The sequence below is a fragment of the Pteronotus mesoamericanus genome, unplaced genomic scaffold (assembly GCF_021234165.1).
Source record: "Pteronotus mesoamericanus isolate MK-2021 breed Mesoamerican mustached bat unplaced genomic scaffold, CSHL_Meso_final scaffold_167, whole genome shotgun sequence".
Lineage (NCBI taxonomy): Eukaryota > Metazoa > Chordata > Mammalia > Chiroptera > Mormoopidae > Pteronotus > Pteronotus mesoamericanus.
In genome coordinates, this window is record NW_026555308.1 from 24,656,157 (window position 1) to 24,672,016 (window position 15,860).

Sequence of the window (15,860 nt, forward strand, 5' to 3'; positions counted from 1 at the left end):
CACTGCACACTCCCTCCTTGCAGTATGCCCTCAGAGGTCCCTGTTTCCATGGCTGCGCCTGCTGTGGGCCCACAGCCCAGACCTTGGGGCCTCAGAGCAGATTCCCATTTGGGCTTGGCTGCTTAATGGTGGGTATCTCTGTTGCCTCGTGTGCAATATGGGAACAGGACATCTATTCTGCAAAAGTACGGCAATGCCAAAAGACAGCATTCAATAAATGGTTCTCTTGGTTGGAGAAAAAATACTTGCATTCAGTTTAAGAAACTAATAATCTAAGATTTCATCTTAAAAATTAGCCTAAAGAAGAACTGGCCCAGTTTTTCTACTGAAAACGGAAATATTATAAGGAAACAAAACCAAAAACACATTCAGTATTTTTATTCAATTTTTTTTAGCAATTTACATATCTCCCCACTTTTTCTTTTAAGTTAGTGTGACAATTTTCCATAATAAACTACTAAAAGAGAAACTTTGGTCAAAATGGAATGAAATAGCAAAAACAAAAACCCAAAAAATAAACAAACAAAAAACCAGGAAACAAACAAAACCCAGTCACTGCTGCTTTTAAAAAACCAACACTTTCACCAATTATATTCAAACAAAACCACACAAACAACATCTGCGAGATATGTGTCTTCAGTGTTTCCTTGTGGCTGGCTCTTCTCACCATCATGCAAATGGTGGAGCTGCCGTGGGCAGTTTGTCAGTTTGTCATGCTGAATCTGGGAGGCTCCCTCAGCTTCACATTATCCGAAGGCCCTGGATGGAAGACTCTAAGGTCTTGAAAATGGAAGGAAGAACACTAATGGTTACTGAGGGTTGTCCATCCTGGCCTTCTCTCCACTGTGCCATTCTACTTCCCTCCTCTACTTGGCTGAGGTACAGGCTCCTTGACACTCGCCCCTGACCCCCGCAAATCTGAGACCTGCTCTCCCAGGACTCTGCCCTGCAGAGATTCTCTAGGACTGCTGCCTGTTGCAGGCCATGCATTCCTCCGTCCCCACCACCCCAGCCCATAGGCTCTGGACACACTCCTCTGTGTTTCTGGGACACACACCTCCTTATCTATGTCATTGGCCCCTATTGATCAGGGCCATCTGTGCATATGTCCCTTGCCTCTTCACCATACTCTATATGCCCTAATGGCAGGGACTTGTATGTTTCTGTAGATCACACAGCAGCCAGCTTGCTGCACGACACGGCAGGTGCTCAAAGGAGGATGGATCGAAGAGAAAACTGCACTGAGACTTCCTAGCTTACACAAGTGCATCAAGAGAGAAAAGGACATGGCCTGAGGGATCAAAGAATAAAAGGGCAGAGCTGTAACCACCCAGGTGGTGCAACCTACACAGGCGCCACAATGCCTAGGACTTAAGGCCTATGAAGGTAAAAATGGGGTGGAGAGACTCTTAGAGAAAGGTGGTTTGTTTCTCCAGAATATTCTGGAGGCTCTTCCATACTATGTATTTGATCCAAGGAGGAAGAAAAATATAAAACATCATGGAAATGCACAGCAGCAAAATTCTGTAAAGCTGGAGTGTATAGAGTCCTCCTGGATCTGTCACTACCCTCTTCTATCAGGCCTCCTAAATCTCTCTCCACTCCAGGGCTTCCTGGCTGCAACCCCTGCCACAGCTGCAGTTCATCTCCTCATCACTTGTTCATTGGACTCAACAGCCTCTTCCTGGAGCCCTCAGTTGCTTAGGCCACTCATGCCTTACAGTGGGTGCTTTTCTACTTTTCTGGAACAGCTCCTAGTGTCTGCAGACAAAGTCCAGCTTCCTCTCCCTCACCACGCCACAGCTCTTTTTTTCTAGTTCCACCTTCTGCTTCTGTAGGACTCATACCACAGTCCAAACCACTGGCAGCGCCTTGATATAGTGTGCGCCCTCTGAGCTCTGGGCCTAGTCTGCGCAGGCTGCCCTTGCAGCTTAGAATGCTTGCGCACCCCATTCTCCCCTAACCATGTGTCCTGAAATCCCACTGCATCTAGAGATGCAGCTTTTCCCTGAAGCACTGGCAGTCCATGTAGCCTCCTAAACTCCTCAAAGTAAAAACAAAATTCTCTGCTGGGGCTCCACCTAATGCCCTCACCTTCTTCTCTCTTCTACCAGACAAGCCCCTCAGGGGCTCCTTCATCTTAATATCCTCAGTGCCTAGCACCATTCCTCATATACAGAGGGCACTTAGTGACTGTTTATTAGATTATTTATGTAAACCATGAAAATATATTTATATAGTGAAACTTAGACTGGTGCCCAACACATGGCCTGCTACAGAAACAGCACTCAACTTTTCCTCCATGAGTAGATGGGCGCCTAGAAAGAAGTATGTATTACATCTCATTGGAAAAGTGTGGTTTCCTCCTGCTAATGACTTTTAGGTTTTAAAGGTAACTACAGTCTAATGTCCTACATTTCTGATTAGCATTGGCTTTGATATTTTGTTCAAGAAATGAAAAACATTTTTCTCACAGGAAGAGTTTTAACACAAACAAGATTTGTTCTGAAAGGCAGAAAATACCTTGAAATCCCAAATTGTCATGGCTCCATCGATGCCAGTAGTGCAAAATTTGCGACAATCTTGCTTGTCCACTTCATAAATAGATACTTGACTGAAAAAAGGCAAAAATAAGAGATTGTAAGGTACGTGGTTGAAGCAAGCCCCAACCTTCCTTATAGCATAAGGGCATTTTAAGGAAATTGTCTATCAACTCTTTATTATCGAGTTTCTATTAATATTAAGCTGCAGCAATCTGACTCAGAAAATACGCGTATGGCTTTTGGCTTGGAGGAGGCTTAGATGCATGCCTGCCCTGTGCTGCCAAAGTTTGATCCCAATGAGATCAAAGTCATATATGTCAGGTGGGGAAGGTGGTGCTACATTTGCCCTGGCCCCAAAATTGTCCCCCAGGCCTGTCTCCAAAAAAGGCTGATGATAACACTGCCAAAGCAACCAGATTGGAAGGGTCTGAAGGTTACAGTGAAACTGACCATTCAGAACTAACAGGCCCAGATTGAGGTGGTGCCTTCTGACTACCCTGATCATCAAAGCCTTTAGAGAACCACCGCAAGACAGAAAGAAGCAAGAAACAAACAAAAAGACACATTAAGCATAGCTGAAATATCATTACTGATGAGACAGTCAACATTCCTGACAGTTGTGGCACCAACCTTTAATCAGAGAACTCTGTGGAACCATTAGAGAGACCCTGGAGACTGCCTAGCTGTGGGCTACGATGTTGATGGCTGCCACCTTCATGACATCATAGATGATATCAACATGGTGCAGTGGAGTACCCGGCTAGCTAAGGACTATCAAGGTAAATATTTAAAGATTGTTTGGCAACCAATGGGAGGGAGGAAAAAAAAAGAAAATAGACAAGTGCATTTTATTACCAGGTAGCCAGACAACACTGAAATGAGGATAAAGTTAAGAATTTGCAATAATTAGTGACATAAATAAAAGACAATCCAAAGCATGCAAACTGCCCAGGAGCAGGGTGCGGGCAGGACCACAACCATGACTAAAATGGAAACTAATAAAAAAAATCGTAGAGGCAGAAAACCCAATTGGTGTCAAACAAAAGCTCTGAAATCATCTCTGACAGCCAGGGCACATAAGCCAACAGCTCTCCTTGCATTTGAAATTAATCATTGTAAGTGCTAGCAACAGTCAGACAAGCCATAAGAATCCAACCAGGTAAAGCAGAAGAACAGATAAATCAAACAATTTGTCTCAGCCTAGTCATCTGAAAAACTTCCAAGAAAATCAATTCTATAGCTTGGACAATATTTTTCTTTTTCCTCTGAAATGCCTAGAACATTCCCTCTAGGAAAGAGATGGCAAATGGCACATACCATCTGTTTCTCTATGGCCTGTGAGCTAAAAATGGGTTTTACAAACTTTTAATGGCTGGAAAAAAACCCTATTATTGCACGAGATGTAAAAATTATGTGCAATTCAAATTTCAGTGTCCATAGCATTTTACTGAAATACAGCCATGACCATTTATTAACATATTGTTCATGACAGCCTTTATACCACAACGAAAGAGTTGAGTAGTTATGATGGAGACTGTATTGCCCCTAAGAGCCTAAAATATTTACTATCTGGTCCCTTAAAGAAAAAGTTTGCTAACCCTACTCTAGGGCAAAGAGGACTTAACATCTGCAAATAAAAGGAAACATGTCAATCTGCAAGGGTCTATCACTTTATTTTTAACCTAAAAGTCTCAGAGAGGCAATGAGAGCTGTTTCCTTTCTGATACACAGTCTGCAGAGGAGCTTAAGAAAAATTCACAAGAAGTAACTTTGAAAGTCATTCAAGACAGAGAAGCTTGAAAGTGTGAAGAAAGTTTTGCTATGCCTTCAAGTTACTACCCTTTAGTAGAGCACAAACATTTTCAGCCTATTTTAAGTCCAGTGGTCCCTTCCATTGAACATGATGAAAAGCACAACCTGAATTGATAATTCTCTCAAAGAGAAAGTCAAGAGGTTTCCATTATTCTTCTTGCCACCATCATCACCGTAAAAGTCTCTCAATACAAAAAGTCTAGTCAAAAACAGAAAATCCTATGTACCCAACTCTGAATACAGTCACTTAAAATCAAGAACATATTACCCTGGCTGGTGTGGTTCAGTGGGTTGAGTGCCAGCCTGTGAACCGAAAGGCTGTCGGTTCAATTCCCAGTTGGGGCACATGCCTGGTTTGTGAGCCAGGTCCCCAGTTGGGGACATGGGAGAGGCAACCAACTGCACATCAATGTTTCTCTCCCTCTCTTTCTCCCTCCTTTCCCCTCTCTTTCACAATAAATAAAAACAATCTTAAAAAATAAAAAAGAATATATTGCATTTCCTGACTAGGTTTCAAAAATTTAAGCTTTTTGGACAAAACACAGTTCTATTGTCTTATATAACCACATATCCCTGATGAAAAATAAGAAACTCTTCAGCTTGTCATAATGATGCTAAGGAATTCTGTTTCTCTAAATAAATGATCTTCTTACTTGTATACATTACTTGAAATCCATGGTTGAAATGGTAGCTAGAATCATCTTTTCAAACAGGATAAAACTAATCTTCCTGTTATGTTCACTACCAGAGGAACATGATGTTCAGGAAGGTCTTCTTTCATTCTCTTTTTGAAAAAAATTTTTATTGAATTTATTGGGGTGACATTGGTAATAAAATTATATATGTTTCAAGTGTACAATTCTGTAACACATTATCTGTATATTGTATTCTGTGTTCACTCTCCAAAGACAAGTCTCCTTCCATCACCATTTATCCCCCCTGTATCCTTTTCTATCTCCTCCCACTCCCCTTTCCCTCTGGCAGTCACCATGCTGTTGTCTGTGTCTGCAGTATTTTTTTTTCTTTTCTTAATCCCTTTACCTTTTTCACCCAGCCCCACACACCCCTTCCCTTCTGACAGCTGTTAGTCTGTCCTTTGTATTTATGAGTTTGTTTCTATTTTGTTCATTTAATTCCTTTCATTCTTAATCAAGTTTTTGAGAAAGCAAGCCCTGGGAAGAGGCTGCACTGATAGTCCACACCAGCTCATAATCCTCACGTGGGATGCCTTGTACTATCTACATCTTGAAGGACAGTACAAGACATCCAGGATGACTAGTGGGTGTAGTTCACTCTCTATCATGAGCTGAAAATAAGAGCCTGAAGTTGGGAAGTTACAAACTTCTTGCTCTCATTCCTGCAGGGAGGTCTGGGCATGTAGTACATAGCACTTTCATAGAGACCCAGTCAGGAAACAGAAGGGAAGAAGGGCATCTTGGTCACCTAAACAATTCTTTCCAGGTGGTCAGGGCCCTGGCCACAGGTGGCATCCATCACATCCCAGTCCAGGGGGCCCCAGGTGGCTGGGTGGCACCTACGTGATGCTATTCTGGTGCAAGGTCTCCAAGGCTGTATTGCGGTCCTCAGTTGTGGCTCTCTTGTCCATGTTGCGGAAGCGTTCCATGGCAGACATATTGCGCTGGATGCTCTGTTTGGGAATGTCTAGCTTGGAGACGAAAGTCAAGCAGCCACGGTCATCATAGTTAAAGAGCATTGGGCAGCAGTCATGGCCCTGAAACAAGGTATTAGTCAGTCCCTGGAGGGCACACTGCCTACCTACCAACCCCTTGGCAGAATGTTCACCACCACAGGTATCTCTTACTCCTAAAGGCTAGCTCTGTTTCTTCTAAATGGCTATTCCACTTTGTGCTATTACACAAAGTCACAGAGAACACTTTGCTCCTGTCCTGGAGAATTATATACAGTGTATTACAACGAGAGATGAAGAGAAATACTTACAGCAGCTACAACGCTATTCTCTGAGACAAATGACACACTCAGGAGGGGCAGGAACTCTGTTTTCAGAGTTGAGACCCTGAACACAAGAAAACTTGTTAAATGGAGACAGAACAAACCACTCAGTTTCTTTATAGATATAGAAGATGACAAAGGACCCATTCTCACAGGGACTTCAGCAGTATAAACGACTACTTATGTTTAAAAGGAGCCCTGTGGCCTAGTCTTTGAGGAATCTCAATCATGAGATGGCCCTGAGGTAACCTGCAGAAACTGAGGCCTTCTGTTCTCTTTAGCCTATGTTCCACTCCTTTCAAATGCCCCCCCCCCGCCCCCACTCCCAGCTCACAACAAACTGGTCTACTGCTTGGTCCCTAGCAGGCCCTCATCCTTTCCCATCTCTGCCTTTGCTCCCACATTCCTTTACCACATGCTGTCTCTGCTCCTCTTGCTTATCCAAAGTCCACCCCAGTCTCTGAAGCTCAGCTCTAATTTGATTATCTCCGTGAAGCTTTCCTGGACCACATCAGTCTAAAATGGCTTTTCCTTTATCTGACTTCCTTAAGTTCTTATTGTCACTCATGACTGAATGCTTAATTCTGCTACTTTATCCTTGCCTGTGCTCACTGTGGGCTCCTAGAGGCTGGGACCACAAACAGTTATGAATGCCTATTCCCTTTCCTCCACCACACACTGAGTTAAGAGCTGGGGCTACTGATGAACAAGACACAGTCTTAGCCAGGAATTCACACACAATAGGTGTGTGTGTGGACATATATGCAGACTTAGTACACATACTAAGTATATAATTTAGTAATCTGCTTTAGTACCCAGCCAAAAGCTTACACAGATATGGCAGGAAAACATATTAGTTAATGAATTAGGATTCTATAACTTCATGTGAAAGACGATGCACTTTGAAAACTGTTTCTCAAGAGACAACCTCCCTACCTCAAATACCAATGATATAGGATTAAAGTCTTAACACCTTATATTAAGACCTCGCTGTGGCATACATGGTTTTTACTATATGAAATATTTATATTTGAGCCCTGGCTGGTGTGGCTCAGTGGACTGAGTGCTGACCTGCGAACCAAGGATCGCTAGTTTGATTCCCAGTCTAGGGCACATGCCTGAGTTGTGGGCCAGGTCCCCAATAGGGGACATGTGAGAGGCAACCACATATTGATGTTTCTCTCCCTCTCTTTCTCCCTCCCTTCCCCTTTCTAAACATAAATAAATAGAATCTTTAAAACAATGTAAAATAGGAAATATTTACATTTGAGAAAGGGAAGAATAGGGGACTTAATTTGACTTGCAGGACCATAAAAGCCAAATATAAATCAATACAGGGGTAGACAGGGGTTTGTAATAAGCATATGCTAAGAGCTTTTTATGCATTATAATAAATTATACACAAATTAAATAAGTATAACATGAAAACATTACTGAATGACAAAAGGCAAATTACTGTACAGAATGTATAGTATAATTCCATTTGTGTTAAAAATAAAAAGTTATATAAATATCTACATATGTATAGAAATCTTCAGGAAGACTATGTTATTTATAATGAGGGGGTATTTTAAAGAAACATAAAAAAAAACATTCAATCCATTATGAAAAAATATTCTCTCTGAAGTGTCTCTTTGTCATCACTGTGCAGCACAGGGGGCCAGTCACCTCATGTGACTGGTTCTCAGTATACAGGTTAAGTCAGGAAACCTTTTTTGAAAAATCCTCAGCCGAGGATATGTTTATTAATTTTAGAGAGGGGAAGGAGAAGAGAAAGAGAGAGAAACATTGATGTGAAAGAGAAACATCAATTGGGTACTTCCCCTATGTGCCTCGACAGAGGATCAAAACTGCAGCCTAGGTATGTGTCCTGATTAAACCTGCAAGCTTTGGGTGCATGGGATGACATTCCGACTGACTGAGCCTCCTGGCCAGGGCAACTCAGGAAACCTTTAAAGGTAGGTTACCTTTGGCTGCCAATGGAAAAGGATGTAACAGAAAAGTAGATTCTTCCTCCAACACATGGTGAACACATATGAATTGTAGTATCTAACAACGTGCCTCATGCTCCCTTAAGGCTGAGCAGGCACAAATGAACCACTGCAATTCAAGTTCTTCCAGCTTACATCAGGGGAACTGGTTTCACAGTTTTAGTATTACTGAATAAAGTCCCAAATTAATGGTGTCATTATTCACCAACTATATAGAGCAAGAACTTAAAATCCATTTAAGGAATCACTATACACATTTCCATTAAGAATTTGTTTCTGGAAGTGAGACCTAAGTCTTTAAAATTTCCCCAAGTGGAAAATCTAAATGTGTGTCTGTGACTTTAAAGGCTGCCTTGCAGTCCTTGGTCAGATTTTTATGCTTGCGTCCTGCATAAGTACCCAGGGAAGGGCACCCTTATCCCAGCTGATGAGAGATTCCACCCCACTTCCTAATTCAAACAAAGGGTAAATACTCACTGCACACTTTTTGAGGCATCGGCAACAGACACGGTGCTGTCGTGGCTGACCCAGGCCAGGCGGCTCCCACTGGCAGAGAAACTGACGCCATGCACCCAGCCACCAGTGCCACTGCCACCAAACTCTGACATTAGCTGACCAAACGGCATTTTGCTGCCCCAGGGTGTACTGGCTGGCTTTTCATCCACTTCTTTAATGTATGCAGAAAACACTCTGCAGTTTAAGAGGCAGGGAGAGAAGGAAAAAGTAAATGAAAATATGTGTATATACAAATGGGTCACAGGCAGATGCCATAAGGTGCCCCAGAATACAAAGAGCAAAAAACGATGGACAAGTTCAGATAAATAAACCTCTCATGACAAAGAATGGTTCCAGGCTGCCTACAGGTCAATCCAAGTTTGGCAAATCCACACTCGATCAATGGATATTCACAGAGTGCTTATGGTGTGTCATCGATGTAATGAACACAAAAGCCCTTCCCTCCAGGAGTGTACATTCTGGGGGAGGATCATGCTGTCCCACTCTCCTTTGCCCCTGGGAGATCTGGCTAAATGAGCACAGCATTCCTTCCTGTCTGTTACCTTCACCATCATTTTCGACACAATAGTCCAGGAAGCCCACACAATCAAATGGTAGGAGAAAGGAAACTATTTACCACCCTGCAATAAACCAATGGTATAAACCCACTTAAAGAAAGGGACATCCAAAAAGGGAACCAGGGGAGGCTGTGAGGAGAGCAAGCAGGCTTTCCCCAGTGCTGTCTGGCAGAAGGCTGTGCTCCCTTGATCCTCAAGCCTACTGTCCAGCCTTTGTGGCAGGTGTAGTCTGTGATGAAGTTGGTTCCTTTAGAGCCTCCTCATCAGTCTTTCCCTAATTCCTTGAGGTGGGAAGCAAGAGGGTTAAAGAACAGCTAGGAATCTTTTTATATTCCCTTTTGCCCTCCAATGCTCTATCTACTTTAAAAAAAAAAAAAGATTTTTTTATTTTTAGACAAGAAGGGAGGGAGAAAAAGAGAGAGAAAAACATCATCAATGTGTGGTTGCCTCTCACACGTCCCCCAGTGGGGAGGTGGCCCACAACCCAGGCATGTACCTTGACTGGGAATCAAACTGGTGACCTTTTGGTGCATAGGCCAGTGCTCAATCCACTGAGCCACACCAGCCAGGGCTCTATCTACTTTGTAAAGCTTCTTTTCAAAAACTTCTGAACCTAAAGACTCTAAATGATTCAGAATATGTCCCCCCAAAATGACAATGGCAGCAGCAGCTCTGGAAGAGTCTGGGCATAAGAGAGAAGGGCACAGTGAGCTCTCTGGAAGTTAGATGACGTGACCATTTTAGAATTCTGTACTTTAAATTAGCATCAAAATGGCTACTGCGTTAAGTCATCTGAGTCCAGGAAAGAACAGGTGGTTCTCAGTTGCAAACTCGAGTGTGTGAACTGAACAGACACATTCCTAAAGGAGCACAAGTCAAAGCAAAGTTTATTTCTGGAAATTATTATTAACAAAAGAATTGTAACCTATTTTCACAACCAGATTTTTAAACATAGCCTAATGATCCAGATGGCATGGATTGATAAACTTAGCTCCATCTTCTAAGGGAGCTAGAATGACTTGGGGTAACATCACAAAAACAAAATTCTTAAATATGAAAAACTCTAGAGAAAATCTATGTATTTTTTCTGTTACACTGGTTCTTGGGTAGAAGAACCAATATTTTTCCAAAAAGTGCCCTGGCACTACTGAATCCCCTTCCTACAGTCAAACTGCCACACATATTTAAAAAAAAGACCCCCCCAAAGAAAAAGTTCTTGGGTATTCATGGATATAAATCACTAGCTAGGTTTTCTGGATATTCTCCACATAGCCTACTGAAGAAAGATACATCCTGTCTCTCAACTCACCACACAGTCAACTTGAAGCAGCATTTATTTGCCTTTCTTTTGGCTAAAGGGAAAAAAAAAGGCTTGCTGATAAAGAACTACTTAAAAAAAGCAATTAATTGTATGATCCTTAAAGTTCTTAGCCAAGTGGCTGTTTCTTTTAGCCTCATGCTAATAACAAAAAGCTTTAACTGAAAATGAATAGCACAATAATAGCTCAGCAATACACTGTTCAGCTATGTTTTGTTAATCTTAGTTTCACATTGGAATTTGCAGTCTGCTGCCTGGGTTATAAAATGAGAAATAGTAATATAGTTGACGGAGAAGAGGAGAACACTTCCCCCACTCCAAACCATGGATGTTCTGCCTAAGGAAAACTTCCCTCTTCTCACCCTTGCATCTCCCTTCTACCAACCTTCCAAGTCCACTTCTTTCTACTTCAGTGATTTATGCACTTGCTTTAGTCACTTTTCTAGACTACAAAAGCTCCTTTCATCTCTGAGTCCCTTATGGTGCTTGGCATAGTATCTTGCAAAAAGGGACCTTAAAAATATCTGTTGAAAGATGAAAAGACAGCTCAAGTGTGTCTACCAATTCTCATTTGTTCCCACCTGCATTTGAAATCACATGATCCTGCTGCCAGCAAAACATTGTTGGGATGCCAATCCAAGCTAAGAACTGTGGAGCGAATCGGCTTTTTAATGTGCTTGCTTACCCACCTACAAAAGGAGAAAATCTATTTTAGTTTATTCACAAATCAAACAATCCCCAAATGACCTACAAATGTGTCAGGTAAAAACACCAATGCATGTTTCTTATGTGGCTACCAGGTCTCCTGCTAGAGAAAAGGTGCATTTCCAGAGGAAGAGAGGAAGACAGGAAGAACCACAGATAGTTCCTTCCATTTTTCTGTCTTTTAGGTTTTGACATTCTCATCAGGGCAGCCAGTTTTGAACTTTTCCAGTACCGGGGGATCCTCTTTATGGAGAAGTATATTTATGGATTAACTCTGGTCCTGCTCCATGGAGCTTCAGATAATGGGAGAATTTAACCACTTTTTAAAAAGACTATTTATTTTTAGAGAGAGGGGAAGAGAGGGAGAGAAACACTGATGTGTGAGAGAAACAACCAGTTGCCTCTTACATGCCCCCAACTTGGGACCTGGCCTGCAACCCAGGCATGTGCCTTAACATGTGCCTTTTGGCTTACAGAATAATGTTCCAAACAACTGAGCTACAATGACCAGGGCAGAAATTACTTGAATTTTTATTATTAATATTTAGTGATTTATTATTTCATTTTAGATTAAGTTTGAGTCATAAGCTTAATTTCCTTTCTAAGTTTCCAATGCTAAGTACAATAAACTTCCTGAGACTGCAAATTCTTAACTTTTTTCACAGAGAAAACACAATGAAGAAATCAGCAGAACCTCTTGTTAGAGATTAGCCTCTAATTCTCTAGCTCCAGTTAAAGAGTTTATTTATGTCTAAAACCAGTCATTATTCTGGCATAACTAAATCGACTTTGGCCCTTAAACTGCTGCTTAAAAATCAATCATGTTCTATTGATCAAGATGAGAGACTTAGGATTGTAATAAGTGCCCTTCCTTGAAAGCTAAATTATTTTTCTATAGAATCTTTATCTTAGGAACCTATCTGAAAAATTTCATTCTGAAAAATATACAATATTCCAACTTAATAACATAGTTATTTTAAATTAAAGACTTAGAGGTTGTTTTATTTATTTTTTAAATCCTCACCCAAGGACATTTTTTCATTGTTTTCAGAGAGAGAGGAAAGAAGGGAGGGAGATAAGGAAGGAGGGAGGGAGATAGGAAGGGAGGGAGAGGGAGGGGTGAGGGGGTGAGGGAGTGAGAGGTGGAGAGAGAGAGAGAGAGAGAGAGAGAGAGAGAGAGAAAGAACAAGAGAGACAAACATTGATTGGCTACCTTCTTATATACACCCCAACCAGGGATGGAACACCACAACCTGGGTATTTGCCCTGACCCAGAATCAAACCCATGACCTTTTGGACTATGGGACAACGTTCCAACTAACTGAGCCACACCAGCCAGGTAGAGGTAGTTTTAAAGTAGTCACATCATACCAATAAAATATTTTTCCATAGCTGAAAAACTCACCTGAACATACAGCTTGTTCGAATTACAATACTATGTACTAAAGTAAAGCCCAATTTACCTATATTTGAGATTATTTTTTGATGAATAAAAATGTAAACAATCACTGACATTGAAAGTTACTTAGAAAGAAAAATTGTTTCTTACCTATTTGTTACAGTGAGCTTTCTAAATGATTTTTAGCAGGCAATATTTTATTAGCCTTAATTTTACATGTTTGAAAGAAAAATGCATGTCTTAAATTCATAATTCAATCTTGCTGCAAATTCAGACTTTCTGTTCAAAGAATCAAATTTTCCAAGGTTTTACTAAATTACAAAGTGCAATATAATCCCTTTCACTGTTTCAGCAGAAAGCAAACAGTAACACTAACACAAAGAGTAATGTGTTCTCTGCTATTTTTAGTGCAAATACACAATGCCAGTTTTGTACTGACAGTTTCATGTAGGAGGGTAGTAACTACCCTTTCTGAATGCATGTCAGATAGAGCAGAATTGCTTCCTTATTAAAGTAAGCAAGAAGGAGTAGTTAAAGTACATTACTTAGCCATAAAATAAACCCCTGCATTTTGACTGGCTTAGCTACAAGTGACTTATAAAAAAATGTACCACAGGCTGATTATATTTCCAAGATCCTGGCCAATTTTTACTTCAATGGCTTAAACAAGTAAATCATTATACCAATGCACAGATTTGGTTAGCAAATAAACCTGAAAGGAGAACATTGTGATCTATAATAATCCTAGATATTTTAAGTGGATAGAGATAGGGAAAAAAATTGTATCTCAGGACACAGGGAATCTATCAAGTTTAAAAGTTATATATCAGAGTAAGAAAACAGCAATTTGGACAGTATAGAGTCAGAAGAGTAATAATAGCTTATAGAACAAACAAGTTAGGGGATCAGAACATGGAAACCACAGCTCTATATTAATATGAGAAAGATGTGAGATTTGACTCAAAGTACATATAAGAAGGAAAAATCCACAATCAGAGCGAATGGAAAAGTTCAGTGGAAAAATTTTTTTAAACAGAGAGGAAGGAAGGGAGGAATAAAGTTTACTTTTACTACAAAGCAAAACCCACACATTATTATGAGACAAACATCACAACAGAACATTCAGAAAGTCAATAAAGTCCTGCCCCTGTTCTTTATGTCCACGTACATTCTTCCCCACAGAACTGAAGTTATAGTTAAGCCTAAACCCAGTATCTCAAGATGTCACCAAGAACAGCAGTCCAAATGTATGATTCTGTAGAGAAAATAAAAAAAACAAAATACTCAGATCTTGCTCACCAGTCATTTTCAGACTCAAAGTAACAAACAGAAATGAGTCGTGCTCCACTTCCCACAGCAAATTTGTTTTCTAGTGGGGACCACTTGACAAAAGTTGCTGCACGATTAATTCTCAGGATCACCAGGGTTGGTTTCCAGACACCATCTTTCTGACTCCAGACATAGGCATTACGGTCTGCCCCGCAAGTGACGATGCGGTCGCTCTTGGGAGCCCAGTCAATACCTGCAAGTGAGACATGGCATCATCTGCTTTGCCTGGGCCAATGACAACTGACATGGCACAGGCAGGTGGGCACTGGTATGGGGGGGACAGGTGTCCTGATCATCACACCACAAAGGTGAGGATGTTTCTCTGCAAAGTTCTCTAACTTGGGATCCTCCATGAGGTTAGGTAGAACAGAACTGTTTTATAACTGCAGAGGTTGCAAAACTAAGGAGGGACATTATTTTCACCCATTCACAGGTCTAAAGATATCTGGTCTGAAGACCTTTGTCTTCCCTCTAAGATTTGTTTTTTTTTGTCTTAAAGTACCTTTATTATTCATTGACACAACTAATTCAATAACATTAACTGAAAGCCTGCTATAGATGATTCCAAATAAAAAAACATACAGGGTAAATAAAAATAATTTTTAGTTTTTAGAGGAAAAAATATAAGTTGTGTTTCACTATATATGCTTCTGAAGGTCTCTGTCATTTAAACTAAACACCTTTTCTGTATGACAAGTTCTATGAAAGAGACCTTGAGTATCTTTATCTAAAACTAGGAAGAGACTTACATATATATCTAAATGTAAGGCTTATTATTTTTATTTCACCAGACTTTCAATTACTTGGTGCCTCTGGGAAGGATCCCCAAACCAGTCAGTTTGTAATATACCAAGAGTAGAAGCTGCTATGACTCAGTCATTTTACTGAGGTATTTTCTATAGACATAATTTCAAATTGAAGTTATAGAAATATTACTAATAATTTTTTATTATAGATATCTCCCTAAAAATTAATTATTTACATTCTTAACATTTATATGGAAACAAGTAAGGTGAATATAAATAAAAATCTTCATTAGTTATAATCATATTGACTTAGCAATATGAAGAGTTCATTCATTCATTCATTCATTCATTCATTCATTCATTCATCTATAGGAAATGTCAGCTCAATTATTTGCACCATTGAAGGGAAAGAGCCATGGGGGAGTGTGCTCTAAATGATGTGTATTTCCTTTTTAAATTCATTCATTACAGGACTGTTCTGCAGCCCCCTTTATTAGATTTAAAAGTTTATTTTTAACTACAAAAACAAAACCCACACATTGTTATGAGACAAACATCACAATATAACAGTCAGAAAGTCAATAAAGCCCTGCCCCTGTTCTTTATGTCCACATATATTCCTCCCCCCAAATATTAGTATTTTGACAAACATACTCTCTTGCTTTTTATAAATTAGTAGCGGTTATTCATTATTTCAGAACATTGATCTTATCATAATAATTTCCCCAAACATCCCACAGTTGAACATTTTGCTAGTTTCCAATCACTTAAGTTAGATAAAACTGGAATACACATTCAGGCACATATCTTCTTGCTCTGGTTAAAATTATCTCTTTATGATAAAAATCTCAGAAATGTGACTCAAAATATGATTATTTTTATGAATGTCTTCTTTTCTTAACTTGATTACAAGCTTCTTGACCCCAGGAAGCAAGTCTTTGAAACTACTGTGGTGGGCAGACCCTAGGGTGGT

The 15,860-nt window shown here is 40.3% G+C and overlaps 1 protein-coding gene across 1 annotated transcript in view; it reads right to left on the minus strand.

Moving 5' to 3' along the window:
* Positions 1-386: 386 nt before the first annotated feature.
* ARPC1A (actin related protein 2/3 complex subunit 1A) overlaps positions 387-15,860 on the minus strand; it is a 28,175-nt gene continuing 12,701 nt past the window's right edge. The window contains exons 4-10 of the mRNA XM_054589862.1: positions 14,112-14,334; positions 11,290-11,397; positions 8,795-9,007; positions 6,315-6,390; positions 5,894-6,087; positions 2,524-2,614; positions 387-780 (exon numbers count right to left, since the gene is read on the minus strand). Of these exons, the coding sequence (XP_054445837.1) occupies positions 742-780; positions 2,524-2,614; positions 5,894-6,087; positions 6,315-6,390; positions 8,795-9,007; positions 11,290-11,397; positions 14,112-14,334 (944 nt within the window). The 3' untranslated portion in view covers positions 387-741. The remainder of the gene's footprint in view (positions 781-2,523; positions 2,615-5,893; positions 6,088-6,314; positions 6,391-8,794; positions 9,008-11,289; positions 11,398-14,111; positions 14,335-15,860) is intronic.